This window comes from Phocoena phocoena, chromosome 8 (genome assembly GCF_963924675.1).
Source record: "Phocoena phocoena chromosome 8, mPhoPho1.1, whole genome shotgun sequence".
Taxonomy (NCBI): domain Eukaryota; kingdom Metazoa; phylum Chordata; class Mammalia; order Artiodactyla; family Phocoenidae; genus Phocoena; species Phocoena phocoena.
Window position 1 is genome coordinate 103,930,564 of NC_089226.1, and position 13,414 is coordinate 103,943,977.

The window sequence follows — 13,414 nt, forward strand, 5'->3', positions numbered from 1 at the left end:
AAGGGTTTTGCAGTCTTGGAAGAGTCTCCGCCCCCTGGCCCTCGACTCCACAGAGGAAGGACCACATCACTCCCACGGTGCAGGTTTCCCCATACAAAACTGAGCTCGGGGGACTGGGAAAAACCCCAAAGGAGAGCGGAGGTCAGGACTGTGGGGGGGGGAAATCCCTGGTGCTCTGTCCGCGACAGCTACGCTGCCCCGCCTGGACTCGGGGTCCCTTGTCAGCCCCGTCTGCCGGAACTAGGCCGCCACCGGCCAGGGCACTGAGGTTCTTGACCCCCGCGCGGTCGCCACCTGCCGACAAGAGGCCAAGGACACAGGGGCCGTTCTGCTTACGACGCCGTGGTGCCTGGGGCGGGGAGCCGGCAAGCCGGCGAAACTCGCCTCGGTGCGCCTATTGGCTGAAGGCGATGCCCGTCCGGGCCCCGAGGCCCGGCAATTGGCTGGTGGGGGCGGAGTTCGCGGAGCCCCAATGAATGGGGGGAGCCGGAAGCAGGAAGTGAGTTTGCGATCGGAGCAGCTGCTGCAGGTGAGGTGAGGCGCGGCGCCCGGGTTTCGGGGTCACAATGTGTCATCCTCGGGGGACAGGGCGAGTCTGGGCCGAGCGCAAGATCATTCTCTTTCTGCCCCCCATCCCGTACCCCTGCCAAATTCATCGCAGCCCCGAGGCCAAGGAATGCTCCAGGCAGCAAAGGGTTAACACTCCTTTTAGAACCCAGGGGATTGTGCTATTGGGGAGCAGCACCGGGAGGGGCGGGGGAGGTTGGAAACTCATTCCTAGTAAGAGAGGGCTTTGTGGAGTATACTCTGGGTTGGGAGACACCCGGATCCCAACAGGGCAGTGAGACCTTCGGTAAGTTGCTTGGCCTCAATCTCCCTAACTGCAAAATGAGTTTTCTCCCAACTCTGAATTTCTGTAGCTAGGGTAGCTCCCCTGGCCCAGTACAGGGAGAGGACAGGAGGACGGAGGACCGAAGAAAAGGCAGAGAGATGAGGATGGGACAGATCCTGGGATCAGTGAGAGAGGAAGAGTTCAGGGAAAATCATTTACTGCTGTAGGTACATTCCATTCGATTGGGGTGACCTTGTGACCTCGTGACCTCATCTAATTTGCATACCCACCTGGTGAGGCTGGGGTTACTATCAATCTCATCTTACAGAGGCTGTAATGGAGGGGCAGAAAAGTAAAACAATTGACTTGATATTAGGAGTCTGGGGCTGAGCCAGGAGTGGAACCTGGGTCTTCCAACTGGGACTTTGTCCTTATGAGCACAGTGGTGGGCAGAATTGAAGAACCTGCAGGATGATTCTGAAGGAGGAGGCTAGGAGGTCAGAGAAGGAGGAGGGGAGGAGTGAGGCCTGGGGCTGGGAGTCCAGAGATGCAGATCTCTGCTTCTGACCTCTCCCCTGTGTTATTAGGCAAAGCTCTAAGCTCTAGCCTCTCTGGACATGTTTCACCAACTGTAATACTAGGTAGTTGGATTCAGTCTTTAAGTTTGAGAGGCCATGGGCCAAACATTGCCTACCAGAATATTTTGTAATCTCCTTGGGTGAATCACCTAACCGTCGCTGAGCCTCAGTTAGCATATCTGGTGCATGGGTACAGTGGTATTCCCTTCCTCATGGACTTTGGAGAGGATTAAATCAGACTGTGAGAGTGCAGAGTCAGGTGTGCAGTTGGCGTGCGATAAATGATGGCTGTGATCATGGTGATGGTTCTCAGCAGGGCCCATGGCGGACACCCAGTACATCCTCCCCAATGACATCGGCGTGTCTAGCCTGGACTGCCGCGAGGCCTTCCGCCTGCTGTTACCCACAGAGCGCCTCTATGCCCACCACCTGTCACGGGCTGCCTGGTATGGAGGCCTGGCCGTGCTGCTGCAGACCTCCCCTGAGGCCCCCTACATCTATGCCTTGCTCAGCCGCCTCTTCCGTGCGCAGGACCCCGACCAGCTGCGCCAGCATGCCCTGGCTGAGGGCCTTACCGAAGAGGAATATCAGGTCAGTTCTCTCAGGCCAACCTGCATTTCCTGAGTGGCTTCTGGGTGTGAGGGGCCAGGAAGCAGGGGTACAAAAGACTTTCTGTCTCTTTGCATTAGACGAAAGGTTTCAAACACAGGGACATCCCCTCCTGGAGCTTCAGTCTTCTCATCTGCAAGATATGCGTGAGGATAGTCTGTACCTCTTAGGGTTGTAGCAACCTGATGCCAAGATAAGTGGTGGCTGCTGTGATTATAACAAGGGCTGTGGAGTAAAGGAAACAGCTGTGGAGATTCGGAGGCGGTAGAGGAATGAGTCCAGTGTAGGAATCAGGAGGTCTGTGTTCTGACCATATCTTCCTCTACCGTGTTGTGTGTCCCTGGGCAGAATGTTCTGCCTGTCCCCTTGTTTTTGTCTGTCTGTGGGTCTGTTGGCCAAGGAATACATTAATGCATTCTTAATGCATTACAGAAATGCAGAAAGACACAAAACAAAACAAAAAGATCATTTGTTCTCAGTGACCTCCCCAGAGGTAACCACTGAAGATGGTGGGATATATAACCTTTTCAGTCCTCTGCCTGTATTGCATACCTGTACATGTGCATATGCACATGTATTAGTCCCTTATTTTCTCTTTTACATATGAGATCACATTCTATGTATTCCTATGAGTTCTGCTTTTTTCAGTGAACACCACGTCTTGGAGAACTTACATGGGGTACATATAAATCCACCTCATTCTTTTTTATTGGCTGTGAAGCCTTCCACAGCCATGTGCGCGATAATCAATTTAATCTTTTCTTTATTGATGGACATTTAGGTTTTTCTCTACTCTTCTTACAAACAATACCATGGTGAGCATACTTATGCACATGTGTGAGTAGGATCTATTTGTAGAAGTAGAATTGCTGGGTCAAAGGCTCTGTACATCGGCAATTGACTGGTGCTGTTAAATCATCATCTGAAAAAGCTTCACCAAGAATGTATGAGGATATGGTCTGTCTTTCTATATGTAAAATAAAGGGATTGGATTGCTTATCTCTACGCTGAGGCCCAGGCTGTTTCTTCTACGTTTTTTTGAACTTTGAGTAATCACATCCCATCTCTAGGCCTTGATTTACTCATTAAAAGAGCTAATAGGGCTTCCCTGGTGGCGCAGTGGTTGAGAGTCCACCTGCCAGTGCAGGGGACACGGGTTCATGACCCGGTCCGGGAGGATCCCACATGCCGCGGAGCGGCTGGGCCCGTGAGCCATGGCCGCTGAGCCTGCGCGTCCGGAGCCTGTGCTCCGCAACGGGAGAGGCCACAGCAGTGAGAGGCCTGCGTACCGCAAAAAAAAAAAAAAAAAGAGCTAATGGCTGGGGAAGTGCTTACTAATGGAAAAGTACTACTCGAGTATTCATTATTTTCAGTGGGATTCTTTCGTTTGTAAGTAACAGAAACCCACCTCAAATTGGCTTAAATGAAGAAAAAAAAAACACCTTGACTCCCAGTCTGGTCTGGCATGTAAGGAACTTAGATGTTGCCCATCTGTTCTAACAACAAATAAAAAGCTGAAGAAATTGAAAAATCAACAACTCTTCTTAGGTCCTTAAGAGAAGTGAGGTAACAGGGCAAACTGCTGCCCCCAAAATTGGAGAGACAGACAGGCAGGTACAGAGAATCACAACTTACCAGAGCAAAAACTCATGAGCAGAAACCTCCACAGAACCAGTGCTGGGGTAGGAAAACCTGAACTGTAACTGATGAATTGCTGGAGGCTCAATGTGGACAATTCTAAGAGTTAAAAACTCCAAGGGGACCCAGTCATAAGGGGGGCCCACAGTTTGGGGGATTTTACGTCCAGGAGCTTGACCTGGTTCTCATAATGAATTTCAGAGAAAAAGTCCCTCATGCTCCTCACAGGAGGAGAGGAAAAGGAACCATTTTTGAAATATGCTAGAACATTCTGTTCTCCTTAACACAGTCTGCCCTCAGGAAAAACTGTTTAATCAGAACCAAACCTGCTAGGGTTTTATCAGAGCCTAACTGATCTGGAAGAAGGGAAATACCCAGCTCCATAGCTCTGACCATCTGTCCCACCTAAGAGGAGTGGTGGGAACATGGGACTGAGAAGCACATGTGAAGTTCATAGTCCAGCAGCAAAGGCACACTAAAGGACTGAGACCTAATCATGGGATTCTAGAATGCTTCTCCTGCCCCCACACCTTACCATCACCTTAATAAAGGCCTATTTATGACAGTTCCTTTTACCTAGCACATCATGTCTGGCTATCAAGAAAAAAATTCCAAAACATTCTTAAAGGCAAAAAACACAGCTTGAAGAGACAGAGCAAGTATCAGAACCAGACTCAGATATGGCAGGGGTGTTGGACTTATCAGACCAGGAATTAAAACAACTATGACTAATATTCTAAGGGTGCTAATGGATAAAGTAAACAGCATGCAAGAACAGATGGGCAGTTTGGGATTAACATATATACACTACTATATATAAAATAGGTAAACAACAAGGACCTATTGTATAGCACAGGGAACTATACTCAGTATCTTGTAATAACCTATAATAGAAAAGAATCTGAACAAGAATACATATATAGGGCTTCCCTGGTGGCGCAGTGGTTGAGAGTCCACCTGCCGATGCAGGGGACACGGTTCGTGCCCCGGTCTGGGAAGATCCCACATGCCGCGGAGTGGCTGGGCCCGTGAGCCATGGCCGCTGAGCCTGCGCATCCGGAGCCTGTGCTGCGTGACGGGAGAGGCCACAGCAGTGAGAGGCCCACGTACCGCAAAAAAAAAAAACAACAACCATATATAGATATATACATATAGATATATACATATATATATCTGAATCACTTTGCTGTATACTTGAAACTAGCACAATATTGTAAATTAACTATACTTCAATTAAAAAAAAAGAACAGATGGGCAATGTAGGCAGAGAGATGGAAATTCCAACAAAGATCCAAAAAGTGGTAGAGATCAAAAAAACACTAATAGAAGTGAAGGACACATTTGGTGGGCTTATTAGTAGACTTGACATAGCAGAGGAAAGAATCTCTGAGCTTGAGGGTATCTCAATAAAAACCTCCGACTGAAAAGCAAAGAGAAAAAAAGACTGAAGAAAACACAATAAGATATCTAAGAACTGGGACAACTATAAGCAGTGTAACATATATATAGTGGTAAAACCAGAAGAAGAAAGAAAGAAATAGAAGAAATATCTGAAATAATAATGACTGAGAATTTCCCCAAATTGATGTCAGATACCAAACCACAGATCCAGGAAGTTCAGAGAACACCAAGTAGGATAGTAAGTGCAAAACAAAAAAGAAAAACAAACAAAACCTACATGTAGGCATATCATGTTTAAACTACAGAAAATCAAAGAGAAAGAAAAAGTCCTGAAAGAACCCAGAAGGAAAAATTATCTACAGAGGAACAAAGAGAAGAATTACATCAGACCTTTCAGAAATCACGCAAGCAAGAAGAGTGGGCTGAAATATTTAGTGTTGAGATAAAAAGCCACCAACCTAGAATTCTGTACCCTGTGAAATTATCCTTCAAAAGTGAAGTGGAAATAAAAACTTTCTCAGACAAACAAAAATTGAGGGAATGTGTTGCCAATAGATCTGCTTTGCAGGAAATGATAAAAGTTCTTTAGAGAGAAGGAAAATGATATAGGTCAGAAACTCAGATGTACAGTAAAAAAAGGAAAGGCACTGGAGAAGGAATAAGTGAAGGTAAAATAAAAACTTTTATTTTTCTTATTCTTAATTGATCTCAGAGATAACAGTTTGTCCAAAATAATAATAGCAGCAACATATCCAACTATGTGTGCTTATGTGTACATGTATGTATATGCTTATGTATGCTTATGTAGAAGTGAAATGAATGACAGAAGTGATATGAGGGAGAGGAGGCAAGAATTAGGATCCTTTTGTTATAAGGTACTCAAACTGCCCATGAAGTGAACTTGAATTAGTTGTAAATGTATATTGCAAACTCAACCACTGAAAAAACTAGAAAAAGAAGTACAACTGATATGCTAAGAAAGAGAAAATGGAATCATATAAAACGCTCAGTTAAAACCACAGAAGGCAGAAAAACAATGGAAGACAGGTGCCAGCATGGTTGAGTTCTGGTGAAAGCCCTCTTCTGGGTTGCAGACTGCTGACTTCTCACTGTGATTTCACATGATGGATTATTTGAGCTGGCTTTCTGGGATCTCTTTTGTAGGGGCACTAATCTCAATGAGGAGGGCTATTCCCTCATGATCTAATCTCCTCCCAAAGGCCCCATCTCCTAATACCATGGCCTTGGAGGTTAGGTTTCAACATACTGATTTTGGAGGGACACAAACATGCAGATCATAGCAATCGATAAACCTCTAGCCAGGTTAACTAAGAAAAAAAGTGAGAGGTCGCAAACTGCTAATATCAGAAATGAAAGAAGGGACATCACTACAGATCCATGGGCATTCAAATGATAATCAAGGAATACTATGAAAAATTTTATGCCCACAAATTTGATAACCTGTATGAAATGGACCAATTCCTTGAAAGACATAATCTGCCAAAACTCACACAGGAAGAAATAGATAATCTACATAGGCCTATATCTATTAAAGAAATAGAATTAATAATTAATAAACAACCTTCTAAAACAAAAAGCATCAAGCCAATATAGGTTCACTACTAAACATTTAAGTTAGTAGTACTAACTTAATTGGTACTAAACATACCAGTTCTCTACAATCTCTTTCAGAAGAGAAAAGCAGAGGGAATAATTTCTAACTCATTCTGTGAGGCCAGTATTACCCTAAAACCAAAATCAGACAAAAATTACAATGAAAGAAAAGAAAACTACAGACCAATATGTCTCATGAGCATAGATGCAAAAATCCTCAATAAAATGTTAGTAAATTGAATCCAACAACATATAAAAAGAATCATGTACCATGACCAAGTAGGATTTATCCTGCCAATCTGGTTCAACATTCAGAAATCAATAAATGTAAATCATCACATCAACAGGCTAGAGAAGAAAAATCACACGATCATATCAATAGATGCAGAAGAAGCATTTGGCAAAATCCAACACCTATTCATGATAAAAACTGTCAGAAAACCAGAAATCTTACAGCTAACATCATATTTGGTGGTGAAAAACTTTCCCACTAACATCAGGAATAAGGCAAGGATGTCCCCTCTCACCACTACTTTCCAACATTGTACTGGAAGTCCTAGCTAATGCAATAAGACAAGAAAAAGAAATAACAGGTACACAGATTGTGAAGGAAGACATAATACTGTCTTTGTTCACAGATGACATGATTATCTATGTAGAAAATCTGAAAGAATCAACCCAAAACTCTTAGAACTCATAAGTGATTATAGCAAGTTTGTAGGATGCAAAGTTAATACACAAGAGCCAATTGCTTTCCTATATTCCAGCAATGAACAAGTAGAATTTGAAATTTAAAACAATTCCATTTACAATAGCACTCAAAAATGTTGAAATACTTAGTCGTAAATCCAACAAAATGTGTGCAAGACTTATATGAGGAAAACTACAAAACTCTGATGAAAAATATCAAAGAAGAACTAAATAAATGGAGAGAAATTCCATGTTTGTGCATAGAAAGATTCAATATTGTCAAGATGTCACTCCTTCCCAACTTGATCTATAAATTCAATGCAATCCCAGTCAGAATCCCAGCAAGTTGTTTCGTGGATACCGGCAAACTGATTCTAAAGTTAATATGCCGAGGCAAAAGACTCAGAATAGCCAACACAATAATGAAGCAGAAGAACAAAGTTGGAGGACTGATAGTACTCTAGTTCAAGACTTACTATAAAGTTACAGTAATCAAGACAGTGTTCTGGGGCTTCCCTGGTGGCGCCGTGGTTAAGAATCCGCCTGCCGATGTAGGGGACACAGGTTCAAGCCCTGGTCCTGGAAGATCCCACGTGCTGTGGAGCAACTAAGCCCGTGCACCACAACTTCTGAGCCTGTGCTCTAGAGCCTGTGGGCCACAACTACTGAGCCTGCGTGCCACAACTACTGAAGCCCATGTGCCTAGAGCCCGTGCTCCGCAACAAGAGAAGCCACTGTGGTGAGAAGCCCACACACCACAATGAAGAGTAGCCCCCACTCGCCGCAACTAGAGGAAGCCTGCGTGCAGCAATAAAGGCCCAATGCAGCCAAAAATAAAAATAAATTAATTTAAAAAAAAAGACAGTGTTCTGTTGGCAAAATAATAGACTAATAGATCAGTGCAGTAGAGTAGAGAGCCCAGAAATAGACCCCCATAAATATAGTCAACAAATCTTTGACAAAGAGCAAAGGCAATACAATGAAATAAAAATAGTCTTTTCAGTAGATGGTGCTAGAACAACTGGGCATCCATATGTTAAAAAAAAAAAAAGAATCTAGACACAGACCTTACATCCTTCACAAAAATTAACTCAAAATGAATCACAGCCTTAAATTTAAATACAAAACTATAAAACTCCCAGAAGATAACATAGGAGAAAATCTAGATGACCTTGGGTATGCAGGTGACTTTTTAGATACAACACCAAGTATGATCCATGAAAGAAATAATTGATAAACTGAACTTATTAAAATTAAAGTTTTCTGCTCTATGTAAGACACTGTCAAGAGAATGAAAAGATAAGTCACAGACTGGGAGAAAAAAATATTTGCAAATATATGTCTAATAAAGGACTGTTATCCAAGATGTACGAAGAACTCTTAAAACTCAACAGTAAAGGCTTCCCTGGTGGCGCAGTGGTTGAGAGTCCGCCTGCCGATGCAGGGGATGCGGGTTCGTGCCCCGGTCCGGCAGGATCCCACGTGCCGCGGAGCGGCTGGGCCCGTGGGCCATGGCAGTGGGAGGCCCGCGTACCGCAAAAAAAACCCAAAAAACGCAACAGTAAGAAAATGAGCAACCCGATTTAAAAATGGACAAAGACCTTAACAGATATTTCACCAAAGAAGATATGCAGATGGAAAATAATCATATGGAAAGAATGCTCCACGTTGTATGTCATTAGGGAATTGCAAACTTAAAAAACAAGATGCCGTTATATACTTATTAGATCAGCCAAAATCTAAAACACTGACAACACCAAATATTGGCAAGGATGTGCAAAAATAGGAACTTTTGTTCATTGCTGGTGGGAATGCAAAATGGTACAACCACTTTGGAAGAGAGTTTGGCACTTCCTTATAAAATTAAACGTACTCTTGCCATACGATTCAGCAGTCATGCTCCTTGGTATTTACCAAAGTGAAAACTTGAAGTGAAACTTATGTCCACAAAAAAACCTGCACACGATATTTTTTTTTTTTTCGGTACGTGGGCCCCTCCCTGTTGTGGCCTCTCCCGTTGCGGAGCACAGGCTCCGGACATGCAGGCTCAGTGGCCATGGCTCACGGGCCCAGCCGCTCCGTGACGTGTAGGATCTTCCCGGACCGGGACATGAACCCGTGTCCTCTGCATCGGCAGGTGGACTCTCAACCACTGCGCCACCAGGGAAGCCCCTGCACACGATTTTTATAGCGGCTGTATTCATAACTGCCAAAACTTGGAAGTAACTGAGATGTTCTTCAGTAGCTGACTCAATAAACAAACTGTGGTACATCAGACAATGGAACATTATCTAGTGCTAAAAAGAAATGAGCTATCAAGCCATGAAAAGACATGGAGAAAGTTAAATGCCTATTACTGGGTGAAAGAAACCAATCTGAAAAGGGTACATACTGTATGATTCCAACTATATGATATTTGGGAAAAGGCAAAACTATGGAGATAGTAAAAAGATCAGTAGTTGCCAGGCGTTGGGAGGGAGGACGGGCACAGAGGATTTTTAGGACACTGAAACTACTCTGTATAATACAGAGTAATGTATCATACATAATGGTAGATATATGTCATTATACATCTGTCTAAACACATAGAATGTGCAACGCCAAGAGTGAACCCTAATGTAAGCTATGACCTTTGGGTGATGAGGTGTCATTGTAGGTCCATCAGTTGTAAGAAATGCACCAGTCTAGTGTGGGCTATTAAAATGGGGGAGGCTGTGCCTGTGTGGGGATAGGGGACTTTGGAGTAATCTCTGTGCCTGCAACTCAGTTTTGCTGGAAACCTAAACCTACTCTATAGAATAAAGTCTATTTACAAAAAGAGAGAATTACTGGCTCACATAATTGAAAAGTCCAGGGCTAGGGAGGCTTCAGGCACGACCAGATTCAGGGGCTCGGTGATACCATGGTGATGCAGTCTTCATCTCTCAGCTTTGCTTTCTTCCATCACCCCAGTAGGGGAGCTCCAGGGGACTCAGGCCTGATGAGTCTTGGTATAAACCGGAGGCTCGTTGCCACTGGGAAATGTCCTGGTTGGGCTCTTATTGGCCACCTTGGGCCTGTGTCCACCCCTGGAGTTGGGGAAGGGAGATTTCGCCCTATCCCAAAAGGAAGATGTGAGGCCTTATTGCCAGAGGAAGGGAGACTAGATTTGGGGTCGGCAAAAGCCACAGAGCAGTGGACCAAGGCCCCTCCAGCCCTAACATTTGATGCTTCCGGTGCTGGCTGCCTGCCAGGTGAGGGCTGTGGACAGCCCTTCCTGCAGAAGGAGGTGGTGTTTGCACTGGGCCTCGGGGGTCACATGAGAGGGCGGCAGGTGGCTGAGAGGGTGCTGGTGTAAAGGGAACAAGGTGCACGAGGGCTTGGATGTATTTGGTAGCTGTTGAGAAGACCAGTTTGGCTGGACGATGAGTGTGTGAAGACTGGGCTGTGAAAGCATGTTGTGGCCAGACTGGGGCCTCCCGGGATGTGGGTCCTGCCCCGCCAGTCTCCCAGCCTCACCCATACTGCTTCCTCTGGGGTGTTAATATCCCAGGAGGGAACCTCCGTGGGGTAGGGAGGCTGTGCTTCCTCTGACCCCCTTTCCCCCAGGCGTTCCTGGTCTACACTGCAGGTGTCTACTCCAACATGGGCAACTACAAGTCCTTTGGTGACACCAAGTTTGTTCCCAACCTGCCCAAGGTGAGCTGAAGAGGGCTGGGAAAGGTGGGCAGTTTGGGGCCGGTGGGATGGGGGAGCGGGGCATGCAGCAGATGGAGCCCCAGTGGGAGTCGGGCCCTGAGAGGAGCTTTGACCTTGTCACTACCACACTGTACGGCCTTGGGTGCTGCAGCCACCTCCTGACCCTGCTGACCCGAGGGACGAATGCGCGGAGGCCGTGAAAGGGCTCTGTGCGCTGTTACGTGCTGCAGAGATGGAGCCTGCCTGTCACCACTGAGGACAGCGGAGGAGCCTGGGCATGAGGAGTCCCTCTCTGGGACCACGGGGCTCAGGCCCATCTGGGGCAGAGGCAGCTCTTACACCAGGGCTCTCAGCCCCTACTGAGTGCACGAATTGCCTGGCGAGCTTGTTGAAATGCAGCTTCTGACCCAGCAGGCCTGAGCAGGTGGGGCGTGAGGGTCTGCATTTCTCCGGCAAAGTCAATGCTGCCGGTCTGTCAACTGCACTCTGGGCCAGAAGGTCTTAGACTATGGGAGAAGAGCTTGGGGGTCGATGGGGGCGGGGAGGAGGGCGCTCCAGGAGGCAGGTTCGGGTGGTGTGGCCAGGCCACGGGCCTCCCTTCCCCTGCAGGAGAAGCTGGAACGTGTGATCCTGGGTAGTAAGGCCGCGGAGCAGCACCCAGAGGAAGTCGGGGGCCTCTGGCAGACCTGCGGGGAGCTCATGTTCTCTCTGGAATCGAGGCTTCGACACCTCGGGCTGGGGAAGGAGGTGAGGCCCCCCCAGCCACACTGGGGAGTGGAGGGCATCCTTGGGGGCTGCCTGGTATGGAGGGAGGGGCACCCGATGGGGAGGCAGCGGGCTGTCCGTCACGCCTGAGGCCAAGCTGCCCTCCACCGCAGGCCTCAGCGCCATCATTTGTAAGCAGGTTGGATGGAACGCTTTCTGAATGCCCTCCCAGTTCTGACATCCTGGGATGCCATGTGCAGGAAGAAGGAAGGAGAGAAGCTGAGAGCTGGAGGGAGCTGAGGAGGGGGCATGGGAAAGGAGGGGGCCAAAGCTTCCCACCTCTCGAGGCTGCTTGGGAGCTGCATGGGGTGAGGGATGCAGCAAACCTTAGGGGCCGGCCCGCGAGAGGCTGGCACAGAGCTGCAGGAAGGCTGGACTTGGGCCTCTGTTGTTTGTGTTGTAATTTTTTCCCCCTGGAAAGAGTTGGAGAGGGACAGTGGAGGCTGCTGAGAGGAAGTGGAGGAAGCCAGAGGCTGGAGAGGGTGGCTGGGAAGGAATTCACCAGCTTCCCCAACCCAACTCAGCAACTCCTATTTCCTATCTGCCCCTTCCCCAACAGGGAATCACCACCTATTTCTCTGGGAACTGTACCATGGAAGATGCCAAACTAGCCCAAGACTTTCTGGACTCACAGGTTTGGGGGTTGGGGAACTTGGGGTGGTGGTTTGTTGGGGTCCCCTTGGCGCTGGCGCCCACTCCTGGGTCTCAGCTTGGGCCCAGAGGCATGGGCATCTTGGGTCCTTGAGGTGGAGAAGACTTGGGAATCCTCGTCTAAGGGTCAGCCTGGCATGAATGAAGATGTCCCCGTGTGTGCCCTGATGGAGCTGCCCCTGCCCCACCCTGGGCTGAAGGGCCCTGTGACAGCCTCAGGGCAGGAGGACACAGAACATCAGAGCTGCTTGGATTGGGCTGTGGTACCCATGTGTCACTTTCACCTCCCAGCTCAGCCACACAGCGACATTTCCTTATCTGTGGCATGGGACCTGCCTCCTGTACCCCGGACTAGCTGAGGTCACGAAGTGTCTTGCACAGCGCTTAGTAAAAGTTAGTGCTCAGTGTACTGAGCAGAGTGGGAGTCTGCCCTGGCCTGACCCTGCTCTCTCCCCTCGCAGAAAACTCAGGCACGTCCACCGGAGGCCCCGGACTGCTTTACCTGTGTATCTTCTCTCCCTGGTGTGACCCACTTTCCCTCCCCCCACCCCACAGCCCGCTCTGGACTTATTCTCCCCCAAACCCCTGCCCTGGTCTTTTCCAGAACCTCAGTGCCTACAACACACGGCTCTTCAAGGAGATCGGCCAGGATGGGAAGCCCTGCTACGAGGTGCGGTTGGCTTCTGTGCTGGGCACAGGTGAGCTCACACCCCTTCTCCTCCTTCCTGTGTTCCTGGACCAGCGTGGAGGGGGCCAGAACCCAGGACAGGGTTAGCTGACTACGGAAGCTGCAGGCAGTAGCCACAGTTGTAATGGTTATGGCACACGTTGATTGAAGGCTTGCTAGGTGCAAGCCCTAGTGCTCAGCAAATGGTGTTCCTATGAGGTGAGCGTCCCCAGCCCCGGTGCTGCTGGTGGTGATGTAAAGCTAAGAGGAGGCTCAAGGGCAGGGGAAGGG

The 13,414-nt window shown here is 47.7% G+C and overlaps 1 protein-coding gene across 2 annotated transcripts in view; it reads left to right on the forward strand.

The window, feature by feature from the left end:
- Positions 1–493: 493 nt before the first annotated feature.
- The window catches only part of DPP3 (dipeptidyl peptidase 3), a 34,713-nt gene continuing 21,792 nt past the window's right edge, over positions 494–13,414 (forward strand). Inside the window, exons 1-6 of one of the 2 annotated variants that reach the window (XM_065882517.1) lie at positions 494–529; positions 1,727–2,001; positions 10,951–11,040; positions 11,650–11,787; positions 12,365–12,439; positions 13,061–13,154. In XM_065882517.1, coding sequence (XP_065738589.1) covers positions 1,732–2,001; positions 10,951–11,040; positions 11,650–11,787; positions 12,365–12,439; positions 13,061–13,154 — 667 coding nt within the window. In that variant the 5' untranslated portion in view covers positions 494–529; positions 1,727–1,731. Of the gene's footprint in view, positions 530–1,726; positions 2,002–10,950; positions 11,041–11,649; positions 11,788–12,364; positions 12,440–13,060; positions 13,155–13,414 lie in introns of those variants that run through there. The other variant, XM_065882518.1, reaches the window with a different exon arrangement.